At 33.4% G+C, this 22221-nt stretch overlaps 1 protein-coding gene across 1 annotated transcript in view; it reads right to left on the reverse strand.

Moving 5' to 3' along the window:
* MFSD14B (major facilitator superfamily domain containing 14B) overlaps positions 1-22221 on the reverse strand; it is a 100290-nt gene that overhangs the window by 16204 nt on the left and 61865 nt on the right. Inside the window, exons 5-7 of the mRNA XM_074206555.1 lie at positions 20277-20391; positions 5303-5521; positions 4416-4529 (exon numbers count right to left, since the gene is read on the reverse strand). Of these exons, the coding sequence (XP_074062656.1) occupies positions 4416-4529; positions 5303-5521; positions 20277-20391 (448 nt within the window). The remainder of the gene's footprint in view (positions 1-4415; positions 4530-5302; positions 5522-20276; positions 20392-22221) is intronic.

Genomic DNA, 22221 nt, shown 5'->3' on the forward strand with positions numbered 1-22221 from the left:
CTGAAAATTGAGGGGATGCCCATCAATAGGGGAATGGTTGAACAAATTACATATATGAAAGTTATGGAGTACTTTTGTTCTATAAGAAACCATGGATAGTCAGATTGTAGAGAAGCATGGAAAGAATTACAGGAACTGATGCTGAGCAAAGGGAGCAGAACCAAAGCAACATTGTACATATTAACAAGAATATTATGAGTTGATCAATTTTGATGGCTGCATCTCCTCTCAGTAGTTCAGACCTAGAAAAATCCTGGAGACCTGTTATGAACAATGTTATCTACCAAAAACAAAAAACAAAAAAAAAAAAAAAAAAAAACTAGAAAAACTGAATGAACACTATTTTACTTTATAAAAATTTCTCTTATTTTCCCTTGCTATCCCATGGTTTTCTTTCTATTCCCTTAATCCTAATTCCTCATACAGAAAATGACTAATATGAATACAAGCTAAACATAAATGTATATGTACAATGTTCACTAGACTATTTGCCATGCAGGGAGGGAGTGGGAAGGGAGGTTGGAAGAAAATTATGTAATTTATAAATATGCATGTGGATGAATGTTGAAAAACTTTCATAATATATAAGTGGAAAAATAAAATATCATTTAGGAAAAAAAGAAAATCTAAACTTAAACAGGATTTGTTTACAAGGTGTACTTATGAAAACAAAGAAAATATTCAGTGTATTTTTTACAGATTTAAGTCTTCTTGTTTTAAACTTTTTTGAAGGGAGGGAGAATTCTTATGAATTCTAGTGCTGATAACTAATTACTAAAAGACAAAGAAATTATGCCTGTTTTAATCAAAGCACTTACCACACAAATCCTCTAACACCTTATCAAGAATACATGGATAGGGGCAGCTAGGTGGTACAGTGGCTAGAGAACCAGCCCTGGAGTCAGGAGTACCTGAGTTCAAATCCGGTCCCAGACACTTAATAATTACCTAGCTATGTGGCCTTGGGCAAACCACTTAACTCATTTGCCTTGACAAAAAAAAAAAGCCTAAAGAAAAAAAAAGAATACATGGATGAAATGTATGTTTTAAATATCAGTGAAAATAGTTTTGGTTATTCCCTACTTCCATAAACAAAAATGCAGGTAAGATTATTTTAAAGTAAATCAGGCTAGGGCAGGGGAAGGGTAAGAGAAGAAAGAATTTAGAACTCAAAAATGCTTTTTAATGAATGTTAAAAAGTTTTTTTTAATGTAATTGGGAATATTTAATGAAATAATTTTTTTAATTAAATTAGGAAAGCAAAAAAAATACAGTTTGCAGGGCAGGAGGGGAGAGGCAGAGTTGTCTTCACTTTAAGATATCCCAGGACAAGTTAAAATGAATGAACATCTGCCAACTGCTCATATCTTTAGCCTCCTAGTTGTGGTGATGCTAAGTGAAAGGATTATGGCATGTTATGTAAAATCCTTTAGTATTTAAAGCACTTATAGAACAACTTGGACCTTTCCTATCTTTCCAGGCTTCTTAAACTTTAATTCCTTCCATATGCTCTACAATGCAGTAAAATTGGTATCCTTGCCCTCCCATTGTTTTCAATGTCTAGAGTAACCTCTGCCCTCTCCTCTGTCTACTGGCCTCCTTGGCTTTCTTCAGGATTCAGCTTAAATCTCACCTTATACAGACCCTCCCCCCCCCCATATCTTTCTAGAAAGGGGAAGGGGTATCCAGGCTAGAAGGGGTGAGGAGAGGGGTAGAGAGAACATAAATACAGAGTACATAGAACTAAGTAAAGTATCAAGAGATTGAGCCTTGAAAAAGCTGGGCAAAGGAAAAATGGGAGTCAATCTTAGGGAACAACATGGAAGCAGATGTGGAAGTTTAGTAAAAAAAAAAACTTCCTTTTTTAGTTCAACTGGAAATACTCAGAAATAAATATTTCTCATATAAAAAGACCTTACTCTTTTGGAAAGTAAGTAAAAAGAATAACAAGCAAGTAGTCAGAAATGCCTAGATTTAGAAAAATGATAAATTAATAAAAAGTGTCTCTGGCAGACTCTTGTCTAAAACATAGCAAACAGAATTAATTTTTATTTTCTTTGATAAGAGTTAGAATGTCAAATGAGGAAATATTAAGCTGGCCAGTTTCTCCAGAATGCATAAAGGAAATTTCTGTGAATAAATATGGAAAAGAAGGCTAAAACAAGATTGCAAAGGGCCTTAAATGTCAAGCTAAAGTCATGAACCAGAGTGAATGGAAGTATTATGGTATCCTCACCCCCCCCCAAAAAAGAGGATAATTTGAAGCAAAGATAAGAGCAAAAAAAAGATTGGAGAAAATAAAGCTCCCCCACCTGCAGTGAAGAGTAAGAAATTTTTGTTTGTTTTTGTCCTTCATTTTTGAAGAAGAATACATCAGAGTCATGACAAGCACATAAATTGGATTTGAATGAGGGGGGCTGTGTTAAGTCACCAGCCTCACTTTCTCCTCCAGAGTCATCTGGGTCCAGTGGCCAGATATGAATAAGGAGATGGTCCTGGATACAAGGCAATCAGGGTGAAGTGACATGCCAAAGGTCACATAGCTAGTAAAAGACAAATGTCTGAGCCTGAATTAGAACTCCTATCCTCCTGACCCCAAGGCCAGTGCTCTATCCACTCTACGAATCATCTGTGCTGAAGAGTAGGAAATAACGTTCCAGCACAGGAGAATGAGAAGTCATCATCACACCAGAAGACAAAGTGATAGGGAAGCCAAGGGGAAAAAAATTAAGTAAAAAGGGGTAGTCAACAGGATAAAAAGCTTTAGATATCCAGAATGTTGAGGACTGCGAAAGGAATAGCATATTTAGCAGTTAAAAAATCTGCTATGTAACTAAGGGGGAAAAGTTTCAGAAGTCAAATTACAAGGAATTGGGAAAGGAAGAGATAAAGAAATGGAGATAATGAGTATAAAAATGCTTAAACTAAGAGTTTGATTGTAAATAGAAAAAGCTGACAGAAGAGAGAACAGGATCAAGAAATGGGGTTTCTAAACTTGTTTTTACGGATGGGAGAACTGGGCATTTTTATAGGTAACTATGAAGAAGATGTTACATAAGTAGAAAACAGAGAGACAGAGACTTTGGGGAGAATTAAGATGAGGAGGAGTGCAAAGGAGAGGACCAAAGAAAATAGATTGGGAGAGTAACACAAGATTGAGATTTGATAAGATCTGAGCATCAAGAGCATCGAGAGGTAAGGGATTCATTCAAGGGAAAGGTCTCATAATTTAACAGATGATCTACAGGGTTGCTATTGTCACTGCTGAGTTGCTTCAATTGTATTGTTTCATGACTACTCTTGGTGTTTCCTTGGCAGACATACTAGAGTGGTTTGTCATTTCCTTCTCCAACTCATTTTATAGATGAGGAACTGAGGAAAACAAGATTGAGTATCTGAGGCTGCTTTTGAACTTATGAAGTGAATTTTTCTGATGTTAAGTCCAATCCTTTATCCACTTTGCCACCTAGCTATGGGGAAAGAAAGCAAAAGGAGGACAATAAAGACAGCACAAGGTATGGGTTGAAACTACAGGAAAAGGAGGAATGACTAATGGTCACAATTATGATTCAGAATAGACTATGAAAAAGTGAACCAGAGGAAGAGCTGAAAGATAAGCTGTAATCAATGAAAGCAATTTGATGTTTTTTCAGAAATAAGTTCTAGATTTCTGGCATCCTCCTTCTACCTTGGGTGTCACTTCAGTAAAGCTTAACAAATGTCTAAATAAATTTAACTTATGTAGAATATAAGCTTTCAGGTAATTTTTAAAAGTAAGCTGTAGTCTTCCTTTTCTCACTTCATAGTACTATAGGCTATTTCCTGTTGGAATGATATTTACCTTTAAAAAAAATACAAATCTCCTTTTTCAAGTCTTATGTTCTATCATTGACTGTGTTTCTTTCAGTGAAAGCAGACTCAGAAATTTTCTCTTTATTTTTTGCAGAAATAACAAGTGAGATCCGGTTCTGACCCTGGGAGATCAGCTCCACTTAAGAGGCTTACTATTCTGGAGTTAAGGGGATAAGCATTAACATAGTTGTATACCTGGGCCCCAGGTCAACAATAATATTGACCTTGGGCAGCAATATCAGTTGAGTCCCTTCATTTAGCAACAGATTCAGTCATGTAGGCAAACTAGTCATACTCTGAAGGTGTTAAAGGAATTTTGAAGAGTTTCAAAACAGTGAACACTGAATGGCAAGTCCAGCAGGATGTGTTTGATCAATAACCCTTCAATGTGATGGGCAGAGTAGTGGAATTTGATTACTATGTGCTTTTAACAGGAGTATTGTCACAGTTGATTGACAGATAGTTTTTTGTTATACTTCTTTCAAGATACTCTCACCCAAAGAGGGTGAGAGATTGGTAAGCCCTCTCTGATATACAACTCAAGAATTCAAAGGCTTACCTACCTGTCTTAGATAGAGGAAAAAACTAGAATACTGCCCGGCTTCAGGAAGGTATGAAAGAAAGACTGTGATACAGATCAGCAAAACTGTGGAATCTTTTCCAACTTTCTTCAGAGACTGAACAAGAGGAAAAAGAGAAACATATAAGTAAATAATGTCAATATCTGTGACACTGATATTTCCCAATATTCTAGACAGCTGGTACCAATGCTATGACCCCTTAGAAATATAAAGAGTAGATAATAAAAGTAGACAAATCAAGAGCTGCCAATGTTATAAAGAAATTCATGGAATAATGCATCTTAATGATTATTCTACTATATCCATTTCATCAGAAAAATAACTCAATGGAATGATTCAGAACTTTAGAAACAGCCTGCTTACTGCCTGTGAAATACTATTTTTGTGTCACAGTTAATACATAATAATATATAAATTGTATTAATTTGTGAAAATTCAATTAATAGATTGTGAAAAGGCAAATACCCTTGGAGAGTATCAAAAAAATCAAAAATTTCTCCTTCATTCATCAAAGAGTTAAGAGTAATAACCAGCAGGGCATTTTCATTACTCAAAAATTCACTTTTCATTCATTAAGTATAATGAGAAGAACACAAGCCACTGGTGACACTCTTCTTTTCCTCAACCCTTGAGTTCATTAAATATTTTAATTAAAAAAAAATCATCAAGGCAAAGTTCAAATCCCATGTGGAACTTAGTACATTCTAGTCACTGATTTGTTAGTAACCAATTCCCTACTTCCTTTATTTTAAAGAAATTCAAGATTAAGTTGCATTAGCTATGACTGTAGAAATTTTCTTGATTCACATGGCTAGGGAAGAAATTAGGAAAATCAAACATATACTGCTTCTTGAATAATTGAGTTTTACCCCAAAAGGATCTGCTTGCTCCCATGAAATTGAAGGTCCCCAAGAAGCAGGTCTCATTTTTTCAGATAGAGATTCTGGAACAGCTAACAAGATGAAACAGATATCCAAGAGAGCCACCACGGTGGCCACAAGGACAACTAGGTTATCTCCATAGCTAGCAGACAGATATGCTCCAATAGCAGGACTGGTTACCAAACTTGCTGCAAATGTGGCAGATACCTGCAAGGAAAATCATCCAAGTATTCAGTGATTCCTACACGTTTCAAACAGTAACATTGTATACTATTACTTGCTTGTTTTTCAACTCCATGATATCCTTCCTCCTTCCTATAATATTATATGAGTATAGTATACGTATCTATATATGTATAAACATAGAAAGCAGCAAAACTTTGAATGAATTCAAATAAATGTTGTCCTGAATATAGTCTAAAAATATTACCAGAAAACACTATGAAGTGGCATGTGCTATAAGTAAAGGGTTGGGAATCTTGCTATAATTGGAAATGAACATTATAAATTACTACCACAACAAACCATGTCAAGAATATTTCAATAAAAATATTTAAGTTAGAAAATATAACAACATTCAAATTTCTCTGAAAATTAATAATTTATTCTACAAGTTTCAACAAGTTCTTTCCTCTTTACTCCATTACTCTCATTTTGTGGCCATTTTAGGGTTTCTTGAATCCTTCATTAAACGGAGACAGAAAATAAAACATAAATAGTTCAAGAAAGAATATTTGAAAGTAGAAAGAGCTGGTGCTTTCAATTTACAAAGACTATCCATATTATGGATTTCAATCATCAACATTCCTCTTCTATTACCAAAGATAAAAGATTGCATTGTAATTTCTCTTTAAATTATATGCCTGAGAAAAACTGGAATTCCATCTTGATTTTGAACATTCAGAAATATATATAAATACGTAAATAAATATATGTATGTATGCATATTCAGCAAATAAAGCAGGCCACAGTATGCCACATCATGACCAAAAGACATGGCCTGAGTCCATCTTATCTGTAAAGTATAGAAATCACTTCCTAGTCTTATTCTTTGTAGACCCAACCCTTTCACATCTTCCATTTTCTTTAGTTTCATTTCTGAGAATTGCAAAAGGACTGTAACTTCAACTAACTCAAGAGACCACATTTAGTCTAAATGATAGCAGAAGTTTTCAGAGGGTTCAACAAAATGACTCACAGTTCCCATCTGAGATCAACATGTCTTGAAGTTGAAGCTTCATTATCTGACTAGACATCTCCACAAAATGCATTTGTGAGGAATCCCTTGCAAATCTAAGGAGGACCCCGAAACTTGCATACACCCTGTAATTTTTCATTCCCATTCTCAATATTCAATAAAGTTTTTCTTTTGGACTAACTTCTCCATCAATTGATCTCTTCGTCATAAGCTTCTGAATTATTGCCTACTGTCTGGCACTTAAATAAGTTCACACCCTGACCCCAACCTCATTTTGCTCATACCCAGCCTTAGAGCACAAGACTCTTCTCCACTCTCCACATGGCTCAGTCAAATTGGCTCTCTGGAGGTTCAACCACATTCTATCAGCTGTTCTTTCCCATGCCTCTGCAGAGGGTTGGACCATGCTTGGAATGCAGGCAATCCTCCCTTCTGCCTCTTAGAATCCTTTCAAGGTTTGGTTAAGGTGTCACATGAAGCCTTTCTTGGTTCTCCAGCAGCTAGTGCCTTCTCCTCAAAATCAGTGTACAAATGTTTTTCATTTGGTCTTGGTATCCCTCCAGCACCTAACCCAGTGTCTGGCACATAGAATATGATTAATAAGTCCTTGCTGATTGTCATTTCCTCTAACAACCAGCTCGAAGCATCTATCCCATGAGCCCCAATGACCTTGACCTTCACCTCTCAAAGCCCCAGTTGTCCCTCAGTTCTGACTGGGCCTCCATGACTGTCACTGCCACAGAAGCTCCTGGACTGCAGCATTCAGTCTAGTCCCAGTTAGGAGTTGATGCGCTTAGCTACACTGGTTCAGCTTGCATCTCTCCTTGTTGCCACTGCTACTCAGTCCTTGAAAGGAGGTTGAGAGGGACAAAGCATTCCAAATCTCAACCTGAAATCACCTCCCAGATTTAAGCAGCCTCTGGCAGGAACTGGCATGGTAGATGTTTAGAGATCTCAGAGCCTATATTTTTCCCCCATAACTCAAATGAACATATTATACATTCCATTAGGCATACGGTCTTCTTTACTGATATCAAGGAGAGCCTGGAGTAGGAAGACTCTGAAAAAAGGAAAGTTTCTGTAAGATGCTATAGCAGTAAATCAGGGAATGGGAGATGAAAGTCTAAACTAAGGTTAGTATAAATGCAGAAATGCAAGCAGATTTTTAAGATGCTATGAGAGGGAGAAGACAGATTTTTCCTGTATCAAAAATAAAAGTTAATGTTAAAAGTAGTATAAAAAGGGAAAACAATTGCTACAGGGAAAAAGATAAAGCATATAAAAAAATAAGAAAAAAGGATTATGATAGCAGTAAAAAAGTCAAGGGTAAGGGAGATACAGAGTTGAAGAGTGTCAGGATATGAATGACAGAAAAACAAGAGGTGTGGAGCCTCATCAATCAAAGTAAGTTCCAAATGGATTCATGACTCAGATATAAAAGGTTATATCACAAGCAAATTAGAAATAGAATGAAAAGGGAAAGAAGAAATTATCTTTTTGAACTGATGGATAAGAAAATTGTTCATGATGAAAAAAATAAGATTACAGGCTATAATTTGGAGAATTTGATTGTATAAACTTAAAAATTGTTTGCATAAATCTAATACAGCTAATATTAGAAGGAAAATTTAACTAAGGAAAAAATTATCTTTGCAACAAATTTCTGACAAAGATGTCATTTCCAAAATATCTAGAGAACTGATGAAAAGTTGTAAGAATAAAAGCTATCTCCCAATAAATAATCAAAAATTCAAAATATGAAAAGGCAGCTTTCAGAAAAAGAAATCCAAGGTTTCAATAACTATCAATATTTGAGTATAGGAAAATAAAAAAATTGATCCCGAATAAGTAGAGAAAAGCAAATTAAAGTAAATCTAAGGTTCTACTTCATACTGATTCAATATGCAAAGGAGACCAAAAAAAAATAAAAATAATAAATATTAGTGGGGCTGTGGTAAAAATAAGCACTGATGCATGATAGTGGATGTGTGAATTGGTCCTGTCATTCAGGAAAGCAATTTGGAACTATGCCTCAAATTTTACTAAATTATACCTACTCTTTAACACAGCAATACCAATACTAACAATTTAATCCAAAGAGAATTTTATGTAATATTTTCCCAATTATATTTGTTTGTTTGTTTGTTTTATTTATTTAGGTTTTTTAAAAGGCAATGCAGTTAAATCATTTGCCCAAGGTCACACAGCTAGGTAACTGTTAAGTCCCTGAGGCTACATTTGCACTCAGGTCCTCCTGACTCCAGGGCCAGGCTCTATCCACTGCACCACCTAAGCTGTCCCCCAATTATATTATAAAACAATTTTTAAACATTTTTTTAAAAGTCTTGAGTTTCTAATGCTCCAGTGAAATGAGCAGAACCAGAGTACTGAACACATTAACAGCAACATGGTGTGATGATCAACTATGATGGACTTAGCTCTTCTCAGCAGTTCAGAAATCAAGGTCAAATCTAAAAGATGTGCATTAGAAAATGCCATCCACATCCAGAGAAAAAATTAGAGTCTTAATGAAGACTAAAACATTATTTTCATTTTTTAAAATTTGTTTTATGGTCTTTTTTCTCATGGTTTTTCTTCCCTTTGGTTCTGATTCTTCTTTCACAACATACCTAATATGGAAATATGGTAAACATCATTGTACATGTATAATCTATCAGTTTATTCACTGTCATGGGAAGGGGGGGGGAATGTGAAACTCAAAAAGCTTACAAAATCTTTGATGTAATTGAAAACTATCTTTGCATGTAATTAAAAAACAAAATAACATTTAAAAGAAGTTAAAAGAACATTTAAAAAAATTCTGAGTTCCAAATTCTATCCCTGCCTCCCTTCTCTCCTCCCTGAGACAGCAAGAAATTCAATAATATACATGTGCAATCATGTAAACCATTTCCAGATTAGTCATTCTGTTCCATATTAGTAGTCATTATGCACAAGAAGACTTCAATTTTTTAAAAAATGAAGGAAAGAAAGTGAAAAGGCATGCTTCAATCTATTCAGACAATATCAGTTCAACCTCTGGAGACAGACAGTATGCTTCACCATTAGTCTTCTGGGATTGTCTTAGGTCACTGTATTACTAAGAATAGATAAAGTATTCACAATTCTTCATTGTACTATACTGCTGTTATTGTGTTCAACATCCTCCTGGTTCTGCTCACTTCATTTTGCATCAGTACATGTAGTCTTTCCAAATTTTTCTGAAATCATCCTGCTTGCCATTTTTATAGCACAATGACATTCCTTCAAAATCACATACCACAGCTTGTTTAGTCATTGCCTAACTGATGGGCATCCTCTCCATTTCCAATTCTTAGCCACCACAAAAAGAGCTATTATAAATTTTTGTACGAATAGATTCTTTTCCCCTTTTTTTATGTCTTTAAGATATAGACCTAAACTGGAAACTGCTAGATCAAAGAGCATGGACAGTTATATAGCTCCCAAAGAAATTCTTTAAAAAGATGTGTTCAAAAATATTTTTAACAGCTCTTTTTTTTTTTGGAAGTGCAAAGAACTGAAAACTTTACAGGCTATCTATCGATTGGGAAATGACTGAATAATATATGGTTTATAAATATAATGAAATATTATAAGAAATTATAAATTATAAGAAATTATAAAATTAGGAATATAATCTAATAAATTTGAGTCATTTCCCTATATCTCTTGAAAATGAGACTTTTATTAGAGGAAATTTGTTGCAAAGTTCCCCCTCCCCCAAAAAATAGACCTTGGATGGCTATGTATAATAGAAAAGGGAAATAAAATATATGACCAAATATGAAGGGAATAAATGAACAAAGTATGGCACATGAATATTATATAACATTATGAAGCCATAAGCAAGGATAAATAGAAAGAATCAAGAAAAATGTGGGAGAACTTATATCAAATGATCCAAGGCAAAGAAACAAGGTCAAAAGAATGTAAACAAAGATTACAATGATATAAATGAAGTCAATGAAGAGAAGCAACAAAGTCTGGATCAAATAACATATGGGTCCATATTGTTAAAGTTAAAGGCAAGAAAGGAAAGAGGAATTTATCAGGTACCTACTATGTCCAAGAATTTGTGCTTAATACTTTACAAGTTTTACCTCATTTGATCTTCATGGGTGGTAGGCAAGTACAACTATTATTCTCATTTCAGTTTTGGTAAATTGAGGCAACAAATTAAGTGATTTGCCCAGAGTCTAGGAAGCAACTGTGGCTACATTTGAACTCACTTCTTGAATGCAGGTCCAAAATTCTATCTTTCTTTTCTAATACAAGCAAGGAAATTATGAAAGGTTATCATTCTATGGGGATATTACATTATCTGAAACATCAGAACAAGAGTTACCAATAACATTCTACTTAAAGGAAAAAAAATTTAAATGAAAACATTTTCACATAGAAAATCTTAGGGGGGTCTGGGTAAGATGATTCTCAGGTTCCTTCTATTTCTAAAAATTCTGATTCTGTATTTTTTTTCCTAAGAATTTTCCATTTTGTTACCTTTTTATCCTTATAAATAACTTGTGAAATAGGAAGTCACGGTGACAAGTCAACAAGTATTTATTAAGTGCTCACTTACTATGACCAAGATACTGTGCATGACCAATTTTACAAATGAAAACTACAGAGGCAGAGAATTTAATGACTTCTTCAAGTCATTACACATGGAATAGGCAAGGAAGGACCAAATCATATCACTCTCAAGCAAATGTTCTTTCTCATAAGCCAGCATAAAATATGACAGGCAGATGTTAATTGGTGTTGAAACTGAGATGGGACCTTTTATTCCCCAGTAATTCATAAATGTTGAAGTTTAAAAGCTACAAAGGGCATATTTAATAATGCATGGTAAGAAGAAAAAAACTATGCCTATAAATATGCTCCAATATGGAAAATAAGAAATATTACTAGTTCTATTTTCACAACAAAGTTACCAGTTTTTTTTTCTAATGTCAAATATCATCTAAATAACAGTAGCTTGGGCAGCTAGGTGGCACCGGCCTTAAGAGTCAGGAGTACCCAAGTTCAAATCCAGCCTCAGACACTCAATAATTACCTAGCTGTGTGGCCTTGGGCAAGTCACTTAACCCCATTTGCCTTGCAAAAGCTAAAAAAAAAAAAGCACATGTAACAGTAGTATCTTCATGATTCTATTATTGACACCCACATTTGAAAGGGTGAGCTTAATTCTTATATATGAGGCTATTTGATTAAAGAAATACAAAGAACCTATATTTCTATATCACCTAAAGGTTTACAAGGATTTTTTAAATTAATGTGTGTATACATGCACATGATTATGTGTATTATGTGTGTTCTTGTTTGTTCATTTATTCTCTTATTTCCCTCTCATTTGTTCTTCACAACAACCTTGGGAGGTAGGCACTAGTATTACCACCATTTTACAGTTGAGGAGACAGGTTTGAAGTGGGATTCTAAACTGTTTCCTAACTCTAAGCCCAGCATGCCATCTATCATAACACCTAAGCACCCCTAGATATTTCCACTCAAATTCCTTTTATCCTGATTTATTTTTCACAGTGGTCTGGCTTCCCATAGTCAATAGATTCTGTACTTCAGTATAAAGGAAAATGAAGGTAAAGGTGAAGGCTCTGGAATATTTTACCATGGTAACAGCTAGAACTATGATTATAGAAGGAGAATAAAGAATTAAAAATTAGATTTAGAAGAAATCATAAAAAGGACTTAGTTGCTCTTATAAGCTTTCTTTTCCTTCTCCAAGACTTATTTATTAATAAATGACAAGCTGTCAAAGTAACCAGGTGTACTACTGTTAATGATATTGCATACTTGGCAAATCACTTTCCCTGAGAGGATAATTTCTGTAATGAGTACAGGTCAACTGAAACTCACATATTTGAAATCCAATTAATGCATACACAGAACAAATTTCAAGTTCAACCACTTCAAGTTCAAGGAGTTCTTTTGGAGCAGTGTTCACTAGAATTTTTTAGCATAAAAAGAATACAATGAAATGAAGTCCTCTTTAAAATTACACAGTACATATGATACAAACTCAGTATTGGACGCCATTTCATTTCTCCTGGGCATCGAAAGGATTAGGGACTCTGCATGAGCCAAATCATTTTTCACTGAGTACCTTTATGTATCTGGTAGGCTCATATAATTTTTTCAAATGTGTTGGTAGGTAGACTCCCAATATTTTATACTTTCTGTGGTTATCCTGAATGAAATTTTCTTTCCCATAGCTTCTTCCTAAGGTTTTTTGCTAATAAACTGAAAGGCTGATTGTTTATGTGAGTTTATTTTATAACCTGCTACTCTCCAGAAATTATTTTTTCAATAATTTCGAGTTAAATCAGAAGGATTCTCCAAGTACATTATCATTCCATCTGCACAAAAATGATCATTTCCTCTTTACTGTTGCCTAAGCTCTCCATTCCTTTTCTGTTTCTTATTGCTATAGCTTAAATTTCTAAAACTATATGAAATAATAAAGAAGGCATTGTTTGATATTTTTAAAAATTACATTTTACTCCAAATTTTATTGAAAAAGTCTCTAGAAAAATGCAAATTAAAGCATCTCTGAGGTACCACCTCACACTTATCAGACTGGCCAATATGACCAGAAAGGATAATGATCAATGTTGGAAGGGATGTGGGATATCTGGGACACTAATACACTGTTGGTGGAGCTGTGAACTCATCCAACTTTTCTAGAGAGCAATTTGGAATTACACCCAAAGGGCAATAAAAATGTGCATACCCTTTGATCCAGCAATACTGCTAATGGGTCTATATCCTAAAGAGATCATGAAAAGGGGTTAAAAACATCACTTGTACAAAAATATTCATAGCAGCCCTGTCTATGGTGGCAAAGAATTGGAAATTGAGTGAATGTACATCAATTGAGGAATGGCTGAACAAATTGTGGTATATGTATGTTATGGCACAAAACCAGGAAGGGTGGGAATTCAGAGAACCCTGGAAGGATTTACATGAACTGATGCTGAGTGAGATGAGCAGAACCAGAAAAACATTGTACACCATAACAGCAACATGGGGTTGATGATCAATCTTTTTTTTTAGGTTGTTTTTTTTTTTTTGCAAGGCAGACGAGGTTAAGTGGCTTGCCCAAGGCCACACAGCTAGGCAATTATTAAGTGTCTGAGACAGGATTTGAACCCAGTTACTCCTGACTCCCAGGCCGGTGCTTTATCAACTACGCCACCTAGCCGCCCCTGTTGATGATCAATCTTAATGGACTTTCTCATTTTATCAGTACAACAATCAGGGACAATTTGGGGGTATTTGGAATGAAGAATACCATTTGTATCCAGAGAAAGAATTGGGCAGTTTGAAAAAAGCCCAAAGACTATTACCTCTAATTTAAAAAAAAAAAAAACCATTATCTTATATAATTTTGCTATCTCATACTTCCTTTTTGCCTTAAGGATATGATTTCTCTCTCAACACATTCAACTTGGATCAATGTATACCATAGAAACAAAGTAAAGACTGTTCTGTGGGAGTGGAGGAGGGAAGCGAGATTGGGGGGAAATCTTAAAATTCAAAAATAAATCTTTTTTTTTAAAAGCCTCTAGAATTTTTCCATTAAAGATGATGCAACCTCATGATTTTTAATATATCAATTGCAATGTTAACCAAAAATATATTTTAAGCTTTCTAATTGTGTTGTATCTACAGTTGGGGGGGGGGGGGTTTAGTGATATAATCATAGGGGTTTTGCTGGTATTTTTATTAATATAATTATGTTAACATTTTTTCTAATATTAAATCAATACTGCATTCTTGGTAAAAAATAAAATTAAAATGTCTCTTATCTTAAGCAACATTTTTATGTCAATATTTGTTAGAGAAGTTTATTGTTTTCTATTTTTCTTTTGTTTCTCCAAGGTTAAGGTTTCAAGACCTTAATTGTTTCATAGAAAGAATCTGATAGGATCTCTTCTTTTCCTATTTTTTCATTATATAATTATTTTGCATTATATATACTGCATTTATATATATATATATATATATAATTTACATTACATAATTATTAGAATCAATTCTTCTAAAGATAACTTGATAAAATTCACTTATAAATAAATCTATCAGTAAGCAGTCCCCCATTCTGCATTCCCACTCAAACCCCTGCCACACACACATCCTTCCTTCCCTTTCACTTATGGCTTGTTCATTATTCAATTTCTTCTTCTGAAACGTATTTTTTAAATTCTCTATTTCTCATTCCATTCATGTTGGCATTTTATATTCTTGCAAATAGTGACCTTTTTCATATTAGTATATAAAAGTACAAAAGTTTCTAATAATTTCCTTTAGTTCCTCTTCATTTGGTATAAATTCTTGTTTTTTTTAAGGGCAATTTTCCTTTTTAAAAAAATTCATTAGTGAGCAATTTTTTTAGATTTTTCTTCTGCTCCCTCCCCTCAAAGAAACAACTTGTGGTCATGTCATTAGGAACTTTTTCAATTTTGTTTTAAAAATGTCTATTTTCTTCATTGGGTATTTTGAAAGCTGACTTTCTAGTTTATTTGTTTTTTACATTGCTTGCCTTTATTGCTTAGTCCTTTCTCCCCCATTTTGATGAAAGTGTTGAGAAATAATTTTCCCCAAAGACTATTCTGGCTGCAACCCCTAAATTCTGGAAGTCATTTCAATTCTGTAATTTTCTTTGATGAAATTACCTTTTATATCTATGATCTGTTTCTCTGATCCATTTTAATCTTTAGGATTAAATTATTTAACTTTTGCAAAGCAATAGGGTTAAAGTGACTTGCCCAAGGTCACACAACTAGGTAATTATTAATTGTCTGAGACATAAAAAAAAATCTAAGTGAAAAAAATCTAAGTGAAACTTGATCAGGAGACAACAGACATTCTGAGTAAGGTTTAACAAAATGATAGTTCAATGTACCTTATTAACTGAATTCCTTAGATTTCAAAATTCACAGATCACACCTATCTAAATGAGTATCTACTCCATCCAGAACCTAAAGGAGAATACTTGTTACAACATATTCAATAATTATTCATCCAGCTTTCAGTTAAAGAACTTCAGGTACTTCTGACTCCAGGACCAGTGCTCTATCCACTGCACCACCTAGCCACCCCTGAATCTTTTTTTAAAATATCTTTTATTGAGTATATTAGATTGTGTTTTGAGGAAGTAAAGGATACGTTTAATCTGTTTAATACAGGATCTGTATTTATGAGGTTTTTTTTAATTTCCTAGCACACTCAATCTTTGTAAAGATGCCATTTACAGTAGAGAATGTATATTCTTTTCTATTATCAGAAATCTACCCTTTTTTCTAAAATTCTATTAAGATCTTAAACTTTCTTCCTGATTCTTTTAAAAATATTTCATTAGGTCTCCAAAGGAACACCCAGAGGTCCTCAACCATTATAGATTTGACTTCTATTTCAGCAAATTAATGAATTTTCCTTCAAGTAGATATTTTATCATTAGTACATATATTAAATACTGATATTATTTCATTTTCTATGATACCTTTAAAGCATAATGTATTTTTCTTGCTTAACACTTTGAACCCTATCTACTTTGTCTGAAAGGCGATTGTTATCTCTGGTTTTATAGTTACTGTTAGACATAATAAACTCTGCTCCAGCCTCCTGTTTATTTATGTGAAAGTCTGTATTATAAGTATGTTTTCAGTAAACAAAATATTTTTACATTCTGGGTTTTTTTTTTAATCCATTCTGCTACTTTCTTCTATTTTATGGGTGAGTGTATCCTATTCACATTCATAGTTATATTTAAATATATTTGCCTCCATGGTATCCTCATAGTACTCCTTTTTTCTTTTCAACTCCCATCACTCTCTTTGCAAAAAAGACGACAAAAAAAAGTGATGAACATAAGGAACCTATACTTGTAGTGAGCTCCTCTGTCACTGCCGTTGTTTTCATCTGATCACAAATCACTCTACAAGTAATATTTCTTTTGCTTATGTCTATTCTTTCCCAACCCAAAGCTTTCTCTTAAACCTCACTTTCCCCTCTTCCCATCCCTGCCTGTTTTCCCTTGTATAAGGTTTATACTATGAACAATTTTTGGCACATACTGTAATAGTTGCATTTTAGAATTATAGGGAAATAGGACTGTTTACCTCTATACTAAATTTTATCTATGAATATTTGTGCTTCCAGGTACTCTCTACCCTTTCTAATCTCCTATCCTGAGGTAACCTAAGGGGAAACCAAGTAATCCCACTTAAGTTTACTTACAATTCTAAATTTCTCTCCATATCTTAATTTATTCTCCTGAGTTTTGTCAAAAGCTATTTTCCTCAAAGTTCCTTTCCCTTTCACTTCTAGGGTTGATGGCTTTTTTCCAGATGGTTAATATTAGCATATATCTATATGGAACATTAAAATGTATAAGTATATATTCCTTTACACATAGTGCTATACATTTCTCTCATATGTTTTGAGATAGATCATAAAAATGTATCAAATCTCAAAAAAAAGGACTGAGGGGCTAAAAAAATTTAGCTTTCATACACACACATATATACATAAATATATGTATGTATATATGTGTATTTATGTAAAAGAAAAATCACCAGGTCAGGATATTCCTCTAATCTGGTGAAAAATAATCATGAGAGGATTAATTTACCACACCTAAATTTCTGAAAATGCTACATTAACAATTGCCTTTATGGATGGATCAATTTCTAAATGCTGCAATAGAATATTTTCTACAAGGCAAATGTTTGATAGAATAAAGGCCATACTTTTTAGCATTTATATTTACTAGGCCTTTATTTAACAGGACTCATGATGCTTCTAAAAACTCAGGCAAGAAATCATTACTCTGTCTCAATAAAATAAGGGACAAATGACCTTTCAAACCTCACATTCCACAGCAGTATATACAAGGAGTAAGCATTCTTATTACCATTTATAAGACTAGAAACAAAAGCACAAAAAGGTCAAGTCATTAATCAAGATCTCGGAGCCAGTAAATGGAACTGAAAAAAAGAACCCAATAAAGTGCTGTATGCAGTACTTCATTCTCTGAATTAATAACAAAAGTATTAAGCTTACTGAGAAATCATGTGCTTGTGATTTTTAAAGCTGTTTATTCATGAATAAGGTTTTTGTGTTATAATATATAACTACTTGAGCACACAATGCAGCATAACCAACTATGCTTGCATTCCTTACCAAAAACAAACAAAAAAAAAAATCTAAGTGAAACTTGATCAGGAGACAACAGACATTCTGAGTAAGGTTTAACAAAATGATAGTTCAATGTACCTTTATTAACTGAATTCCTTAGATTTCAAAATTCACAGATCACACCTATCTAAATGAGTATCTACTCCATCCAGAACCTAAAGGAGAATACTTGTTACAACATATTCAATAATTATTCATCCAGCTTTCAGTTAAAGAACTTCAGAAAGGGAGAAACTAAATCTTCTAAGCAGTTCATTCTACTTTTCCTCAGTTCCAATTGTTAGAAAGGCCAAATCTACCCATCTGAAACTTCCACTGCTCCTACTTCTACCTTTTGGAGTAAAGTTCAAACTCTGAAAAACATCAAAACTCATAAACTTAAAAAAACACTTAAATAACTACATTTTAATAGAATTGATGTTCTTTGAAATCTCAAGTTATTTTACAGATTTAAAAAGCACTGTTGAAAAAGATCACAGACTCACCAGAGTGCCAAATGGGTCCAATGTACAAAAAAGGTGAAGAACATTTGCTAAGACTATGTCAATCAAGGCAAATCCTTCTTCCATCCAGTAGCACTCCAAATACTCAAAGGGTCATCATGTTCTCCATAGTCTTCCCTTTTCCAAGCTAAACCTCTTTAATTCTTTCAACTGATCCCCATGCCATACTCTCAAAACCCTTCATCTTCCTGGTTGTCTTGGTCTGAATAGTCTCTAATCTATGAACTTCATAAAATCTGGCAAACATAACTGAAAAAAATATTTCAGGTGTAGTTTGTCAAGAACAGAGTCCAATTCTGACTTTTCTGACTCTGGTCTAGGCATATACCAGAAATTTAATAAATAATGACTACCTGCCTGATTAGCTTTCTTGACTGCAATAGCATATTGCTGACTAATATGGAATCCACTAGACCTGTGATAGTTATGAGACAATGATTAGGATAAACACTAGACCTGAAACTGTTAGACTTGAGTGCATATCAAAGCTCACACATTTACTAGCTTTGTGACCCTGACAAGTCACTTTCTAAACCTCAGTTCCTTCATCTCTGATCTGGAAATAGTAATTGCACCTAGTCAAAATACTACCTAGCAGTCTTCCCCCATCTTATATCTGTGAAGCTAATTTTTAAAATTCAAGTCTGGGCTGATTATCTATTTCTATTAACATATGTGTATATTTACCACTATTAAAAATGACCATACTGTCATGGAACACTATTGTTCTATTAGAAACCAGGAGGGATGGGAATTCAGGGAAGCCTGGAGGGATTTACATGAATTGATGCTGAGTGAGATAAGTAGAACCAGAAAAACACTGTACACCCTAACAGCAAAATGGGGGTGATAATCAACCTTGATGGACTTGCTCATCCCTTCAGTGCAACAACCAGGGACACTTTTGGGATATTTGCAATGAAGAATACCATCTGTATCCAGAGAAAGAATTATGGACTTTGAACAAAGACCAGAGACTATTACTGTCAAATTAGTTTTTTTTTTAAAAAAAAAAGCATTATATTATTATGTAATTTTACTATCTCATACTTTATTTTTCTTCCTTAAGAATACTATTTCTCTGTTATCACATTCAACTGAGATCAATGTATAACATGGAACCAATGCAAAAACTAACAGAATGCCTTCTGTGGGGGGTGGGGGGAGGGAAACAAAAATGGGGGGGAAATTTTTAAAACTCAAAATAAATAAAATCTTTCTTAAAAAAAAATGACCATACTAGATTTTTCCCAAGTTCCAAACAGTCAAAATCTTTTTGAATTCTAATCATCATTAATGTTTGTTAACTCTGTAATATGGTTTCAAATCAAATATACATAATTTCAAATTATCTGCTAATTTTATAATATATAAACTAAAATAGAAGAGTTATTCACATTGAAGGAAATTAAAGATATATAAACACAAAATTACCATTTCCTATCCAGGTTAAATTAATGAGGAAAGGATAGTTTATAAAATTTTCTTCACCATGATCACCACCAGCCCAACCATCAACATGTATATTTCAACAGCACTTTAAGGTAACAGCAACCCTGTAAGTTAGTCAGTTTATTAACCAATTTTATAGGTGAGACTCAGAGAGTTGGAGTGATTTTCCCAAAGGAAAAAGAGAGCCAGGGCTTCAACCCCATATCTTTTTCCCCTACCCCAAAGTTGATTATTCTTGTCTAGTCTAGACAATATAACTAAATTCACACTCTTTCCCTTAAAAAAAAAAAGTCACTTTACAGGTTCTAACTTCTTCAAAAATTCTCTTATGACCTGCCCCAAAATCAGCTTTTTATTCTCTAAAACAGAATAAAGAAATGGGAGATTCTAACTTCATAACACTGACTCCATATTCTTTCTGCAAGTATTACCTTAATACTCTTAACAGTCTTCTTTGTAGTGAATTCTTCAATTAATAGCCATAATTTTAAAACTGGTATTGTGTTAATTTTCTGTATACCTACATGGTAATTTACTAACTGCAAAACAAAAGTTTCATGTGATATCTTACCAATCCATAAGCAGTACTTCTCTCATGTTCTTGAGTAATATCAGCTACATATGCAAATATTACAGAGAAGGTAACTGAAAAAACTCCAGAGACAGAAATCATAGCGAAGTACCACCTACAAAGAAAAAAATTAAGTTAAAAATAACCTTGCAAATAATGTAAAACCCTAACCTTCCCATGCCATTTTATTATAAAAAAGATGGATATATATGTATGAATGAATATGCCCTTGGTTATGATTTCCATAACTAATATTAATATAATGTTTTCATTGATTATGAGATATGACATCATTTACTTAGTTAACAGACATAAAATTCTCAATACTTTCCCTCTAGGGCATAAATATCAACATTTATCACTCATAAAAATGAAATCATTTCCTTGACAAACTATAAAAAACAAGTTATTAAAACTCAGATTGACAATTAACAAAGGCTATTAATTTTATTATAGTTTAAAATATAAATTGTTTCTGCCCACAAGGAATTATTTACACCCAAACCATTTTTCAGAGCAAAAAAATCTTAAAAGTATTATTTTATCAAGGTCTAGATGCCTCCTAAAAACATGTGTTCATTATGTGGCTTCCATTAAATAGTAAAAAAAAGTACACCAAAGCAGGCAGGGAAAAGTACAAGTGATAGAACTAACTAGAAATCTGTTATCCTAATGTACAAAGTATAAATGGGGTATAATCATCATCACAATAATAGCTAAGATTTATAGGGCTCTTTAAGGTTTAAAAAGTGTTTTACAAATTATCTCATTTTATCCTATCAACAATCTTGGGCACTAGGGTGCAGTTACTATTTCCATACCAGAGATGAAGGAATTGAGGTTTAGAGAAAGTGACTTTCCAAGGTCACAAAGCTATTAAGTGTGTGAGCTTGGATATGAACTTAAGCCTTCCTAGTTCCAGGTTCAATGTTTGTCTTAATCAGTGTCACACAGCGGCTATCACAGATCTAGCTCTCCTGACTCAAAAACTAAGCATTTTTTATAAGAAGAGATAAAAGATTTTAAAAAGAACATTGTTCTTGTTGGTCCAAATGGGAAGAAATCTTTGTTTCCAGACAAAAATATTCTTAAATATTTCTAACTCTACTTGCCTAAAATGCAAAATCTTTAGCTCAAAAAGAGAAGCTTGTGGCAGAATGGTTTAAAAGAAGAAAAGATCAGAAAGAACTATAGTGCTAATTAACACAAAAATTTTCATATTATCTAAAATGAAGCTTGAGATGTTGCCATGTAACATCTTATAGAAAAATTTGTCCAGAGGGTTTGCTTTCAGGTAATATTTTAAGTTTAAATACATGACTACAAAGTAAATTTAAACTCTTAAATACTGGTATGAGTTTTATATAAAGGATCTGTGATTTCATCAGCATGAGATTTATATTGTGCAAAACACGAGTCTCTTTTTACAAGGGAAAAAATACTGAATTCCTGCTGCAAACAACCACAGTTACTGAAGATGCTTTTTCAAAACAGAAATAGTATCAGGGTCACAAGAGTTATTTAAAAAAATATTTAAAGTATTCCTTTTAACTCTTAAAAAAACAATAATTTCACAGCCTGTATGTATACTGCTTATTACAATTAATCATAATAATTAATAACAACTACTAATCTATGACAACTAATTTAGACACTATGTTAAACACTCTACAGTTATTATCTCATCTGATCAAGATTCCAAGAGCACAAAAATGTAAGTAGAACTTCAATCACAGGTAGCATGAAACATCTTGTCTTAAAATACTTAGTAATGTATGGTATTAGACAAGTAACTTAACCTCTGTGAACTTTGGTGTTTCCATCTCTAAAATAAAAGGATTGAACAAATGGTCTCAAAATCCCTCAAATTTCTAAATCCATGATTATGTCCTAATTATATTCAGTCTCCAAAGAAACCAAAAAGGTCATTCAAGTCACCTGAGAA

The sequence above is a fragment of the Macrotis lagotis genome, chromosome X (genome assembly GCF_037893015.1).
Source record: "Macrotis lagotis isolate mMagLag1 chromosome X, bilby.v1.9.chrom.fasta, whole genome shotgun sequence".
Lineage (NCBI taxonomy): Eukaryota > Metazoa > Chordata > Mammalia > Peramelemorphia > Peramelidae > Macrotis > Macrotis lagotis.